This window comes from Podarcis melisellensis, assembly GCF_964234715.1.
Source record: "Podarcis melisellensis genome assembly, chromosome: 14".
NCBI classification, from domain to species: Eukaryota; Metazoa; Chordata; class Lepidosauria; order Squamata; family Lacertidae; genus Podarcis; species Podarcis melisellensis.
The window spans coordinates 36,682,408-36,696,929 of record NC_138546.1 but is presented as its reverse complement, the minus strand read 5'-3'; the positions used below and the strand labels follow the sequence as shown (position 1 = coordinate 36,696,929).

Below are 14,522 nucleotides of genomic sequence, written 5' to 3'. Positions count from 1 at the left end.
GCCTTCTGCATGCACAGTGCACATACCGCCCCACCCCGTGCGGCCCCACCTCAAGGCCCCACTTTGAGTGTGTTCAGCAATTCATCCGGAAGATGCATGGAAGTGTTTTGGGGGAAATACTCTGGTTTCATGCTGGGTGTTGCCTTAGGCATTGTGTCACACCGTGTTATGCTTAAGAAGAGAATAGTTTCTGCCCAGGACGCTCTCTCAGCTAGAGTTGACTGGACTGCTAGCCCTGCTGAAAGCCAGATAACAGTCATAGATTCCTGTTCTGGGTGGTCTGACCGCTTAGCTTTGCTCCGATATTCCACGTGTGACTGGGCTTGACATAAGTCAGAAGGCAAGCCCCAACCAGTTTGTATGCAAACATATACCAGGAACTCCTCTGCATAAATTATCCTGCAGCAGCATAGCTGGAAAACAAATGCATTCCAGGTCCTTGACTGCTAATGCATCACATACCGTAGACTCCTAAAGCTGGCAAAATGGCTTAGAAAGTCGGGGGGGTTGCTGGGGAGAGCCATGGTCTTGTTTGAGGTGCATTTTCCTGGTGCAAGGAACCTTGCTACTCGTTTTTAGGAATGGACAGATCCATCAATGTCTTGTCCGTTCCAGTTATTTATGGGGATGGGGCTAAGTCTGTCCTGTCTCATTTCCATGTGAATTTTACAGGAAATCCTTTGAACTCTGTGCAGAAAAACTTAGGATAGAAATACATACAGTAGTACCTCGGGTTAAGTACTTAATTCGTTCCGGAGGTCCATACTTAACCTGAAACTGTTCTTAACCTGAAGCATCACTTTAGCTAATGGGTCGTCCTCCTGCTGCCGTGCCGCCGGAGCACGATTTCTGTTCTCATCCTGAAGCAAAGTTCTTAACCTGAAGCACTATTTCTGGGTTAGCTGAGTCTGTAGCCTGAAGCGTATGTAACCCGAGGTACCACTGTACAAGCATATATGCACTTATGAGGAGATCTGATGGCTGCAGCAATAACTCTGTCCAACCCTGTAATAGAATCTACAGGATTCCAGATTCTAAAGAGGACCAAAGGGAACTCATACTCTGATCTGGGTCGTAACCCTAACCCTAATCGAATCAGAGGAGTTGGCTTAGGAATCTGACTTCTGCAGATGCCTCCTCCATCCCTACACATGGTCAACTGGGGGAGTCCTCATCAGAGGAGGACCAGGAGGAGCCACCAGGATAGTTCTGTTGGCTAGAGCGTGGTGCTGTTAACACCAAGATCGCAGGTTCGATCCCCGTAAGGGATAGCTTCATATTCCTGCATTGCAGGGGGTTTCACCAGATGATCCACAGGGTCCCTTCCAAATCTATAATTTTATTACCCTGCCTTACGCCAAGCCTTGGGTCAGGCTCCATCTGGGTCAAGGAGCTGGAGTTCTGCAATGAGACTGAGGTGGGGTGGTCTGCTGCCAGGGTGGCTCCAGCCTCTGACATCAAGGCTGAACAGGTCTGAAGCCTGGGAAAAAGTGGCAGCTTAAACCTGACCTATCCACAGAGGTGCCTGACTATGGACAAGGATTCCTCAGGAGTAAAGGTCTTCTTCTTCTTCTTTGGTGATCACTCATAGTTGAGTAAGAATGTCTTTGATGAACACATTCTTAACAGTGAGTCCGTGACTGTGGAGGCCAATTCTGGATCCACACGTCCTTCCACAATGTGGACATGGGTTTCTGGACGGGAGTTGATCATGGGAGGGTTTGCAAAGCGTTTCTTCCTCTTAGCACGTTTCTCCCTTTCGTCCTGAGTTTGAGCATCTTCAAAGCCCACGACACCTTTGGTAAAGGCTGTTTTCTAATTGCAGCACTCGCAGGCCAGTGTTTCTCAGTTGTCAGTGTTTATACTACATTTTTAAATATTTGCCTTGAGAGAGTCTTTAAACCTCTTTTGTTGACCACCAGCATTACGCTTTCCATTTTTAAGTTCAAAATAGAGTAGTTGCTTTGGAAGACAATAATCAGGCATCTACACAACATGACCAGTCCAACAAAGCTGATGTTGAAGAATCATCGCTTTGACACTGGTGATCTTTGCTTCTTCCAGTACACTGGAATTAGTTTGCCTGTCCTCCCAAGTGATGTGCAATTCTTTTCAGAGACACCGTTGATGGAATTTTTCAAGGAGTTGGAGATGGTGTTTGTAAGTGGTCCATGTTTCACAAGCATACAGTAAGGTTGGTAGTACAATAGCTTTGTAAACAAGCATTTTGGTTTCCCTGGGAATATCCCAGTTCTCAAACACTCTGCACTTCAATCGGGAGAAAGCTGCACTTGCAGAGCTTGACTGACTCCAGCTACAACAGCAGAGGTTGCTGAACCTATGCTTAGGTTGCGGGGTTGTTTGAGGGCATGGTTGCTGTTATTATTTTTGCACCTTTAGATCTTCTTATGATTTATGTACAAATGGTTTGATTTGGCTGTGGGCTTTTTGCTGTGTTTTATTTATTGTTCATGGCTATATTTGTTTATGTTTGTAATTATATAATTCATTTCATGTTGTAAGCCACTTTAAACCAGTGTTGCCCAACCTCAGGTCTTGAGCTGTTTTTGGACTAGAACTCCCATCATTCCTAGCTAGCAAGACCAGTGGTCACAAATGGTGGGAATTGTAGTCCGAAAAAATGATGGAGACCCAAGGTTAAAAAACACTGGTTTGAACTATGAAAAGGTGGGTATACAAACAAAATGATGATGTTGATAATCCTCAGGGATGATGGGAATTGTAGTCCAGCAACATCTGAAGGACACCAGGTGGCCCACATTGGTGTAGTTTCACCCTTAGATCCCTAAACGAGCGGGGAGAAAGTTTTCTTTATGTTTTGCTTTCTTTTTAAAAGATGCTGCCACCTAGTGATCAGGATAGGAAAGGACACAATGTGGGTCAAGGTACATAAAAAACTAAGGCGATTCTAAGTTTCTTGTACTGGTACTGTATTCTGGATTTTTTATTTATTTTTTACAGGATAGAAATGTTATACAGATACAGATGTTATATTTCCATTGCTGTTTGAATACATCCTTACCTATCTGTTCAGCTCGAATGAAGAAACAGCAAAGCATCCTTTGTGCTCTGCTGCCAGTTTACATCTTCAGCTCTCGCGCTCTCTCTCTCGCTTTCTGTTTACATGAGCACAAAAAAGGACGTTTTTGTATTTCCTTTTTAAAGCATGGGCTTTAGCAGGGGCATATTACTTTGGGGATTTCGCTGTTTTGCGCTCTGTCCGCGTCTGACGGAGGCTTCGGCCTATCAAACATCGTGGTTGATTTGTCACTCGGATTCCCGGTAACTACGACCCAGTAATTCTTGTCTTCTTCAGCTCTGTGTGTATCCAGGTATGTGTGGCAGTTCACCTCAAATTCTTTTCCAAAGTACGTCCTTCAAAAGAAGAGAGTAGATATTCAACAATAACGGCTAGACATTTCGTAGCCTCAGCCTGAATGTCAGCTGACCCCGCACACATACAATTTTAAATTTTTCAGTTGATTGCAGTGTGGCTTGTTTGTATGTGTGTTGGGGATAGGTTGTTGGGTCAGGTTAGCCATATTGATTCATACGCTATGAGGGGGGGATAGCTTGTTGTCCCGTTGTGCTATGTACGTGATAAAGGGAGAGTCAGAGTTATATTTAAATGATTTATACTAAAAGAAAAGAAAAGCAAACACAAACCACCACACACATTGCATTTGAAGTGGGGGTGGGAAACTCACTTTGTGGTGTTGACTGATGTTAATAATAATAAATAATTTTTTAAAAAATTTATATCCCATCCATCTTGCTGGGTTTCTCCAGCCATATAAAAACACAACAAAGCATCAAACATTTAAAAAGATCAAAATATCCTATACGAGCAACAAACCAACCAATAAATCAACAGAAACCAATAGCAACTGCAACAATAGCAATAATAGTAATAGCAATAATAAACAGTTTACAGTTACAAATTAAAATAACCACCAACCCCAACTAAACATTTAACCAACATCAACCTGACAAAAAACAGAGGAACCAAAATTAGATCTTTGTAAAACATTTTAGCCAGTTGCCTTGCTACAGTCCTCAAATGTTGGCCCTGTTTTCCCATTACTTTTTTATATAAGGTTTGGCCAATAGTCCTTCCCCAGTTACTCAAAGTATCCCCCACACACACACACAAAAGAAACAAGGGCCAATTTTCTTTCTTGGGGAAGTGGAGGCATTTATTTTGATTTTGGGGGAGGAGGTGGTTGCTACTTATGAGGAAATCCAGCCTTTGTAAATACAGTCTTACACTACTTCCAACTGTCCCCAGAATTCCCTGGGGAAGATGTGACATTGCATTTTTATTGGGCAGTTTTGACCAATGTACACTTTCTTTCTGCAAGCAGCTCCCCTGATATCTGTCTTCTTGTAATCATTGTTTAGTTGGAGAGTGGCATTGCAAAATTCAGATAAGTGTGAATTTTGAAAGGTGGCTGTGTTTTGGTTCACATGTTGTTTTACAAAGTGCAGATTTGATGGATCGCCTTTAAATGTTGAACTGAAATGAATTTATCCCCTGTCCCTGGTACCCAGGATTGTTTGGGTAAGGTTTTAACCAGGGGGTTCAAAACTGGTGTAAAGCCAATGCATATTTGGAGTGTAGTGTAGATGTGCCCTTTCTACAAAAGTTGCTCACCTTATCCAGAAGATCCGAGGAACTGCCAAGGCCTGATTTGTATGACTGTGAACAATGAGGATCTTTGTATTTGCCTAGAAATGGGGGCGGGGAGAGAGAGAGAGAAAGAGAAATACTTGAAGGAAAGAAGGGCTTAAATTCTGTTTACACATGAATTTGTTTAAAATTTCCTTGGGAATCAAAAGTAAAGCAGAGAGAGGTGTGGCAAGGAAGAATTATTGTTCAAATTGTGCAGAAAAGGCGGAAAGTGAAGAGGAAGGAAATTGGAGGAAGACGTGAGGCCCAGCGTAGCCATGGGTAGGCCCAGTGAGGCCCTCTGCAGGCCATGGAATATTGAGGGGGCCTAGGCCCCTCCTTGAAAACTTTGGGGGTGCTCTCAGCCCCTCAGCCTCCTTAGATGGTGCCCCTATCTGGGAATTATAGTTTAACCACTTAGAGAGCTATTCCCAGCACCCTTTCGCAGAGCAACAATTTCCACCTTTCTTAACAAACTACAGTTTCAAGGATTCTTTTGGGGGGAAGCCGTGTGCTTCAAATGTATGGTAAGGATGCGTCTGAAGATGGCTTGATGGGTAAAGGATGCAAAGCCGTTCCCACAATATGGGCTGGCATAAAGGTAAAGGTACCCCTGACCGTTAGGTCCAGTCGCAGACGACTCTGGGGTTGCTGCGCACATCTCGCTCTATAGGCCGAGGGAACCGGCGTTTGTCCGCAGACAGCTTCCGGGTCATGTGGCCAGCATGACTAAGCCGCTTCTGGCGAACCAGAACAGCTCATGGAAACGCCGTTTACCTTCCCACCGGAGTGGTGCCTATTTTATCTACTTGCACTTTGACGTGCATTTGAACTGCTAGGTGGGCAGGAGCTGGGACCAAGCAATGGGAGCTCACCCAATTGCGGGGATTCGAACCGCCAACCTTCCGATCAGCAAGCCCTAGGTTCTGTGGTTTAGACCACAGCGCCACCTGTGTCCCTATGGGCTGGCATAACAGAGGCCAAAGAGGTAAGAATCACGGGAGGTAGCTAAAGGCTCCTAGAGCACAGGAGCGTTTGTGGAGCTGGTTTAGGAAAGGAGGGAGAGGTGGTTGGATAACATGAGAGAACAGTCTGAAAGGCAAGGTACTCTTAAGAGGCTCGGTGTCATTCCTTACAGGAACTGGGAACCCTTCGTATTCCATGCGTAACTGTGGGTCCAGATACGTAGCTTGCCAAGAACACAGGTAGGTAAGTTCATCGGTCAAGAACACAGGCTGGAGGGAGGATTTCTTTGTCATGTTCTGAAAACTTCTGTGGTCACTCGCAATAAATAGCTGGAAATGGAAACATGTGGGAATGATTTGTCTGCGAATTAGATAAACATTGTTATAGATTGACAGAGGCCAAAGAACAAGCAAAACAAATATTAGCGCGGTTACGAATCTGGGTCCAATATTGCGCTTACATCATACTGTAATCACATGTTGTGTTCTTAAGTTTGCTGTATGGACTAGTCTGGCATGAATGGTTGGGTGTGAAGGACTTTGCATTTGCAAAACTTCAGGAAATGAGGGAGAGGGTGGACACAGAGCTGCAAATCCCAGCGCTTGCCAAAAGCAGAAATACTACCTGAAGTTACATTGATCGAAGCTGCACAGAAAGCAAAGGCAACTTTGAGCATCCGGCCTTGTTATGTACTGAAGTTCTCATCCTGGGCCAGCAGGGGATACTGTAGATAGTTTTCACTCAGGTCCACATATGCAAATAAGGGATTGAAAGTGACGTTCAGTGATTGGATAGTTACAGAAAATGGGTACTGTTGCGTTCTAGTGGAGCTCTATATAAGCAGGCTGGCTGAACCCTTCGGTTCAGTTCTGTTCTGGCCTGTGAATAAACAAGAGCTGTTTGAAGAATCGCTGTGTCGTCTGATATGTTCACCCACAACTTAACAGGCCTGATGATGTCTCTTCATTGGGCACCTCTTAAGATATTGCAAATTTTGTGCAATGGTTCCTGAGATCAAGGAGCAGGTTTTCATCTATGTTGGATAGAATTGGACAGCGTTCAAAATTGGCCAGGTGTCAAGCGCATTTTGCACCTGGCTATTGGCCGCTTGCAACCAAGTGAAGATGCCCAAGGTGCCAAGATGGCACCTGACATCTCCACCATCTGGAGATGCGTTCCTGGGCATCCTTGGATTGTGACTGTTTTCACACACTAGCAACACAAAGAGGAAGCTTTTAACGAATGTTGGAAGAAGTCTTTGCTCAACTGAACTTACTTCTGAATTTTCAATACTTGTTTACTATTTAGAAGATTTTCAGTCCACCTTTTGGCTACAAGAACTTCCACATATATGCAACTCATCGAAATAAAATACAAAAGAACAAAGAGTTAAGAACCAGAGCATTGTGGAAGCAAATTGGCCATCTAGAAGGACATTACTGAATAATGCAGAACAATATTAAGTCATGTGTGGGAAATCAGCTTTGAGTGGAGAAAAGCAATACATCCTCAGGGCTTAAAAAATAAATTAATCCTAGTGCAGGACCAACCATTGTTCAGGTAAGGGGTCCAAGCTTAGTGAGATCCTGCATGGGAGGCTGGTTCAGGGTCCCAAGTATGTTGGTGTGAGCTCTTCAAAGGAGAAGCAGGTTAAAATTATGAAGTAGTTGATCATCATAATCACAGAGCTTTCCAAATTGTGTGTCACAACTTGTTGGTGTGTCGGCTGTAGTGTGTAGGTGTGTTGCATGATATGTGTCCTTATCTCTTATAAAGGGTTAGTTTAATCTCTGATTTACTAGTGAAACTCAATCACCATGTCGCAAAATGATGCATTTCTAAAAAGTGTCACTAACATGAAAAGTTTGGAAAGCATGGTGAACAGTTAGCAAATAGTTGTTGCATCCTTAATCCTGCATAGGTTTATGGTAACATAACATTATAGTCATTAACATAGTATGGGCCGTTCTGTTTCATATATTCACTTACCATCTTCTCTGGAAACCCTCCAGATGCTCCAAGACCAAAATTCTGCCCAAATCTAAGTGGCTCTCCCATGCATTCACCTTCAATGCTTTAATAAACAGACAAAGGTCATTATTTCAACAGAAGACATGTTACAGGTCGTTTACGAGGGGTGTGCGGCAGATTCAAATTGATCCCAGGTCCTGAGCCCAAAGCAAGGTTCTCCTGAAGGATTCTGGGTTTGTGCAAAGCAAGGTGGGATCTTTACAAGGTGCACACAACTGAAGTAGGCACCTTGGCAATATAGGGTAAAAAAAAGGTAAAGGACCCCTGGACAGTTAAGTCCAGTCAAAGGCGACTATGGGGTTGTGGCGCTTATCTCACTTTCAGGCCGAGGGAGCCGGTGTTTGTCCACAGACAGCTTTCTGGGTCATGTGGCCAGCAGGACTAAACCGCTTCTGGTGCATTGGGACACAGAAGCCAGAGCGCACAGAAACGCCTTCCTTTACCTTCCCACCACAGTGGTATCTATTTATCTACTTGCACTGGCTTGCTTTCGAACTGCTAGGTTGGCAGGAGCTGGGACAGAGCAACGGGAGCTCACTCTGTCACAGGGATTCGAACCACCGACCTTCTGATCAGCAAGTCCAAAGGGCTCAGTGGTTTAGACCGCAGCGCCACCTTGGCAATATGGATGCAAAGGAAAACATGCAGCAGGCGACTTACCTGCTAACAGCAGAACTAGTCTTGGCGTATTAAATAAGGAGGGAGAAAGAAGGAAAGAAAGAATGAAAAAGAAAGAAAGATACAATTCTAGGAAATTACAAAGTGATTCAACCAGTCTCCCACCTTAAAATCCGGAATGCATTCCGGCCAATTGGGGTCACGCTGCTGATTGCGCTCATATCACAGGGTGCTGTCAGTTCATTCTCTGAGAGTATGTCTGTTTCCTTGGGATTAACAGCCAGAGATAGATTCCCACTCATGGTAGGTTCCTTGTCAGGTGAATTGTTGTTATCTGGGCTCACCAGCATAACCGTATCTCCAAAGTGAATAAATCCATCTGTTGAAATAGAGAGCTGCTCCTTTTTTTAAAAAAAGAATAAGAAGAAGGGGTGGGATCTCAGATGATTATAGCATGATTTGGATTTTCACTTTGGTTGTCTCCAAAGATCATTTTTTATTATCAAGCCAGATGGGCATTATTATTATTATTATTATTATTATTATTATTTGCTTGCTGCACTGGAAAAGATGGGCTTCCCACGCATCCTTACAAACACAACCTTGAAGCTGAAACTGCCCATCTGGCAAAAGCAGCCTCAAGTCAGGGAAGGGTCTGTTGGTCTGTGATATGGCACATCCTTTTCTTGCAGAGTCCAAGTTCAGCCCCTGGTATTTTACAGGTAAGCCTTAAAAAGGAGCCCTGCCTGAAACCCCAAGGAGCTGCCCATTGGTATATACAGTGGTACCTGGGGTTAAGTACGGTACTGTACTTAATTCATTCCGGAGGTCTGTTCTTAACCTGAAACTGTTCTTAACCTGAGGCACCACTTTAGCTAATGGGGCCTCCTGCTGCCACCATGCCACAGGAGCATGATTTCTGTTCTCATCCTGAAGCAAAGTTCTTAACCCGAGGTACTATTTCTGGGTTAGCAGAGTCTGTAACCTGAAGTGTATGTAACCCAGGGTACCACTGTACTAGCGTTTCCCAACCTGGTGCCCTGTAGATGTTTGGAGCTGCAGCTCCCATCAGCCAGAGCCAGCATGGCTAAAGATCTGGTATGATGGCAGCTGTCATCCAAAAATCCGCTCAACTTCCCAGTGGGGAGGAGTTGCGTGGCCACCCACTCCCCTTCGGGGGCAGGGGACGAAGTCCCACCTCCCCCGGAGGTTCCCAACATGCCATTCGCCTGCCAGCCAATCCGCTGGCTGAGGGGGCGTGGCCAGGCCCCATTTAAACCGAGGTGCGAGCCAGAGAGCTTCCTCTTGGCTCTCTTTCTCAATCGGCATTGAGAGGCCTGGTAGGACTTTTTCCACTTGGCAAATTGGCATGGGCCATTTGGTTTTTGCCTACCTCGTAGCAATCGTCACAACTTTGTAAAGTTTGGCGGTTTGGCATTGGTTGATCTTACGGTCGGGGAGGTGAGGTGTGGCCATCACTTGCCTCTCCAAGCTTAAGGGTATTCTGTTAAAGGAATTCGGGGGTATGGATCTTGTCCGAAGTCCGGGGCTGGGCTGGGGCCATGCCACGATCCCGTCGGGAACCCAGGGGGAGCGCAAGTTGGTTTGCATCGACGGGGCTCCCCCCTACCGGTGGTTGACCCTTACTGAACTCCCTGCATGACGGGCAGGAGTCAGATATGGTAAAGGTAAAGGGACCCCTGACCATTAGGTCCAGTCGTGGCCGACTCTGGGGTTGCGGCGCTCATCTCGCTTTATTGGCCGAGGGAGCCGGCGTACAGCTTCCGGCTCATGTGGCCAGCATGACTAAGCTGCTTCTGGCAAACCAGAGCAGTGCACGGAAATGTTGTTTACCTTCCCGATGGAGTGGTACCTATTTATCTACTTGCACTTTGACGGGCTTTCGAACTGCTAGGTTGGCAGGAGCTGGGACCGAGGAATGGGAGCTCACCCCGTCGCGGGGATTCAAACCGCCGACCTTCTGATTGGCAAGTCCTAGGCTCTGTGGTTTAACCCATATAGTCATGTCAATCCCAATGCCTAAGTCAATACCGCTCACATTCTGTAACCAATAAAGTTGTGGCCTAAATTTGCCCAATAACATTAATATCTGTGTCCTTGTGTCTTATTCATCAATGAGGGGGTGGTCTTGGGGTCTCGACACACAACATCGGGAAGGCATCAGGTTGGGGAAGACAGGATGTTCAATTGGACTGGTCAATGGTTTTTGACTTGGTTCAAAACCAGTTCCCATTAGGGCCTATTGTCTTATGGGCTAAATCAGTACAGAATGGTGGGGAAGAAAGGGATGGATATGCTAGCTTAGCGGTAGAGCGTCTGCTTTGCATGCAGAAGGTCCCAGGTTCAATCCCCAGCATCTCCAGGTAGGCCTGGGAGAGAATCCTGTCTGAAATCCTGGAGAATAGCTGCCAGTCAGTATAGACAATATGGAGCTAGATGGACCAAATTCAAGAGCAGAACATGCTCTCAGTCACAGATAGTTTCTAACACTTCATTATGGAGCGTGATGAGAATGGCAGTGAAGGGAGGGATCTGAGTAAGGGTGCTTGTCACCTCAACCTGAATATGCCTCTGGACTAGTGGTTTCCAAACTCTACCTTCAGGTAACACTTTCTACCTTGATTTGTCTCACTGAATTGTAGAGTTGGAAGGAACCTCAAGGGTCATCTAGTCCAATCCTGAGGAAACGCTGCACACGGCAGAGGAAATTCTTATTTTGACTCTTATTCCACTCTTGTTCTGCCTCCCCACTCCCCATCAACAGTATTTGCCATTCCTCCTCATCTTGATTCATCCAGAGATCTGATATGCATAGTAATATGTGAATCAGTTATTCAGGATTAAGGAAAACAACAGCAGTTCATAATATCACAAGTTTTCTGTACAGGCATAGGTTAAAGTCACTTATTATTGCACTTTTTCTAAAGCTAAGCAAGTGCTGGTAGAAATGTAGAAATGCAATGGGTGATCACATACCTTCTTGTAAAGGTTCTCTTTCAGTTTTTTTGATTTCTGGATTAGAAGCTCCCCTCTTTCTCTTTTACATAAGAAGTCTTTCAGGAGTTCCTGTTTTGGGAAAGAATTTTTTTAATGTGAGCTTGGCATTTTAACGTGCATGTATACCTGCATGTGCATGTATAACGTCCTTTATACCCTAAGGATCGTCTCCACCCCCATCGTTCAGCCCGGACACTGAGATCCAGCGCCGAGGGCCTTCTGGTGGTTCCCTCATTGTGAGAAGTGAAGTTACAGGGAACCAGACAGAGGGACTTCTCGGTAGTGGCGCCCACCCTGTGGAACACCCCCCCTTCAGAAGTGAAGGAAATAAGCAGCTGTCCTATCTTTAAAAGACATCTGAAGGCAGCCCTGTTCAGGGAAGTTTTTAATATTTAATGCTGTACTGTTTTTAACACTTGATTGGGAGCCGCCCAGAGTGGCTGGGGAAACTCAGCCAGATGGGCGTGGTATAAATAAATTATTATTATTATTATTATTATTATTATTATTATTATTATTATCCGTTGTCTCATCACGGCTCGGTCTGAATAGTGCAACCTTCAGCCACCGCAAACCGTGCCAAATGCAAATAAAAAACAACAGCAATAAAAGTCTGCTAAATTTCATCATTAAGAGGTGTGCAAAACTAAGGCAGACTCCCACAAATTGAGTCAGGGGCCACGAATAGAGTTTGAAAAACACAAAGCCGATTACAAAATCCAGAAAGGGGTGTAGAAAAGGAAGCAGAATCAGGAAAAAGCTGGGTCGGTTGGCATCAGTAAGAAGCACTTTTTCTTAATATCCCAAATACAGGAAAAGAAATATCCTTTGTTTTGGACAAAGCATTTACCTAATTATTTGCCATAATTAAAGTCAATAAAATATAAAGAATAAAAGTACAAAAATCTATCCATAGATTTAAGGGGATTTTCCTTAAAACATCCATAGTAATTGATATCAATAACATGCTGCAGAATTTGTTGACAAAACACATTTCCTTATGTACAGTGCTTTTTTCTGGGGAGACGCAGGAGTACGCATACCCCTAAACATTTTGTGAATCTAAGTTTGGCCTCATTGAGGGGCTGTCTTTCAATATAAGTAGGAAAATGAGAGTACCCCAAACATTTATTTTAAGGGGAAAAAGCACCAACCATGCATCATATAGCAGAAATTAGCCAATGCGCACTTAACTGAGAGTAATCTCACTCGACACAGTGGAGTTTGTTTCCAAGTACATATAGAAAGAACTGAACAGAAAATGGAATAAAGACACAAAGTAAACGAAATAAGTCAAGTGGGGTGGGGAGCTTTTAATTACCTCTTCCAGACACACATCTTCGTTCCAGTTGCCAATCAGCACCCCAGGGCTGTATTGTCTGCCACTCATACTAGTCCTTAGGTTGAACATTTTGGATGACTTTGAAGTGGGCCACTTCGCTAGCCTTAAAGTCGAGGAGGTAGGTGCCACAAAACACGCTGCTGTGAGAAAGATGACCTGTGTTGACAGGTTGCCATGGGGACCTTGTGTGTGCCCCTGGGATTGGCCCTGCTGGAGGAGAGCTGCTAGCCAATCAGAATAGGGAAGAATGGCTGAGAAAGGAGCTGGGGGCTCTTGCCATCCCTTTAGCCACGGGACAGAACTGGGACCGTCCATAGATGGGACGTATATTTTATAAGCAAGAGAAGGGCAGAGAATGGAATTTATTGTGCTGTGATTTGTGTACACACACAAAAACTGTAAACAATAAATATCCAGGGAGGAAATTTGATATTATATACTCTTATTTCCTTGTTTTATTGTAAATCGTGTTATACTGTGAACCACCATGTACAAAGGGTACAAATAAATAAACTAGATTCAAATAATTTAGATTCAGATAGATAGACACACAGAGAGTACACCTTCCCTATATGTTTTAGATCCTTCCTGAAAACTTTTCTGTTTCAGCCGGCCTATCCAGACACATGGTTTAGTTACATTTGTATCAAATGCTTTTACTGATTTTGTCCTGTTTTTCAGTGATGTATATACAGTGGTACCTCAAGTTACATACACCAGGTTACATACGCTTCAGGTTACAGACCCCGCTAACCCAGAAATAGTACCTCAGGTTAAGAACTTTGCTTTAGGATGAGAACAGAAATTGTGCTCCAGTGGCGCGGCAGCCCCATTAGCTAAAGTGGTGCTTCAGGTTAAGAACAGTTTCAGGTTAAGTACGGACCTCCAGAATGAATTAAGTACTTAACCCGAGGTACCACTGTATGTATATTTGTTTTTGATTGATTTGTGGATTTAAGTCATTTTTAAAATATATAACTGGACTTTTTTTCTTTTTGGAAGTGGGATTTGCACAAACCTAAATGAAAATCCTCATTACGGTTTGCAGGGTGTAGTTTTAAGTACATGCTTTGAAAATTACTTAGCAGATCATGGCTTGAATCGCCAATAAAAATGTCTCGTCCTCTTTGCTTGCTTACATACTACAGCCTCCTATAATTTCCTAATATGAAACTTGAAATATGAATCCCTGTCAATCACATGCTGGAAGTCATACACTGAGGGCTCATCCACAATGACCGCTCCTCACATCAAATGGGGGGGGCGCCTTTTGCTTGGTCGGGTGCAGCCCCCCCCCCCGGATCCCAGTGCGACTCCTGGTAGTTCAGGCTGGCTTCATCCTCCCCACGCTGGATACCTGGAGGTCTCCATCTACCTCAGCCAATCGCCCAATCCCACCTGGAGAGGCGTTGCCAGGGCATCGGCCAGGTAAGGGGAGGGAACGTTCTGCCCACACAACAGAAGGTGAATCTTACCTGCGAAGCGTCAGTTGGCTCCAGAGCTTCCCCCACCCTGCCCTCCCTCAGTTAAGTCTTCTTTTGCAGGTTAACCTCTTCTCCACAGGTTCGCAGGCGCTGCTACATCAAGGTCGCTGTTGAAGGGCCGGAAAGGAATTTCCCTGCATTGGCAGGTTTTGCCTTTCCTGTAGCAAAACGTCACAACTTTGGCGGTTTCAGGCCTTGGGTGGAATACTTTAGTCTATCTTCCTAAATTGGTGGGGGGCTGAAGCGGTGATCCACACCCCCCTTGCAGCAGTGATCCCAGGGTTCCCTGTTAAAGGGGTCTTGAGGGGAGGCATTGGCCATACACCAAGAGGTTGTCATTGCACTCCCCTCCAACGGTGGCAAAACGGGGGGC

General features: G+C 44.8%; 1 protein-coding gene and 1 long non-coding RNA gene across 2 annotated transcripts in view; one reads left to right on the top strand and one right to left on the bottom strand.

The window, feature by feature from the left end:
• Nucleotides 1-1,237, top strand: part of LOC309356992 — a 33,402-nt gene extending 32,165 nt beyond the window's left edge. The window contains exon 3 of the long non-coding RNA XR_014162999.1: nucleotides 1,015-1,237. This is a non-coding gene — a long non-coding RNA (uncharacterized lncRNA). The remainder of the gene's footprint in view (nucleotides 1-1,014) is intronic.
• Nucleotides 1,238-2,997: 1,760 nt separating this feature from the next.
• CFAP161 (cilia and flagella associated protein 161) lies at nucleotides 2,998-12,799 on the bottom strand. Its single transcript, XM_081888758.1, has 7 exons — nucleotides 12,645-12,799; nucleotides 11,303-11,392; nucleotides 8,471-8,706; nucleotides 7,646-7,730; nucleotides 5,827-5,985; nucleotides 4,676-4,749; nucleotides 2,998-3,396 (listed from the first exon to the last, which is right to left on the bottom strand). The coding sequence occupies exons 1-7, from the start codon at nucleotides 12,732-12,734 to the stop codon at nucleotides 3,195-3,197; spliced, it is 936 nt and encodes a 311-aa protein (XP_081744884.1). The 5' UTR covers nucleotides 12,735-12,799; the 3' UTR covers nucleotides 2,998-3,194.
• Nucleotides 12,800-14,522: the final 1,723 nt, after the last annotated feature.

What these genes read in the sequence shown, in the direction of transcription:
- CFAP161 (XM_081888758.1), bottom strand. Translation starts at nt 12,734, where the DNA reads ATGTTCAACCTAAGGACTAGTATGAGTGGCAGACAATACAGCCCTGGG. An exon ending in AAGATGTGTGTCTGGAAGAG is followed by an intron (nt 11,393 to 12,644) that starts GTAATTAAAAGC and finishes TTCCCAAAACAG; the next exon opens with GAACTCCTGAAAGACTTCTT. An exon ending in CCTCGGATCTTCTGGATAAG is followed by an intron (nt 3,397 to 4,675) that starts GTGAGCAACTTT and finishes CTTCTTTTGAAG; the next exon opens with GACGTACTTTGGAAAAGAAT.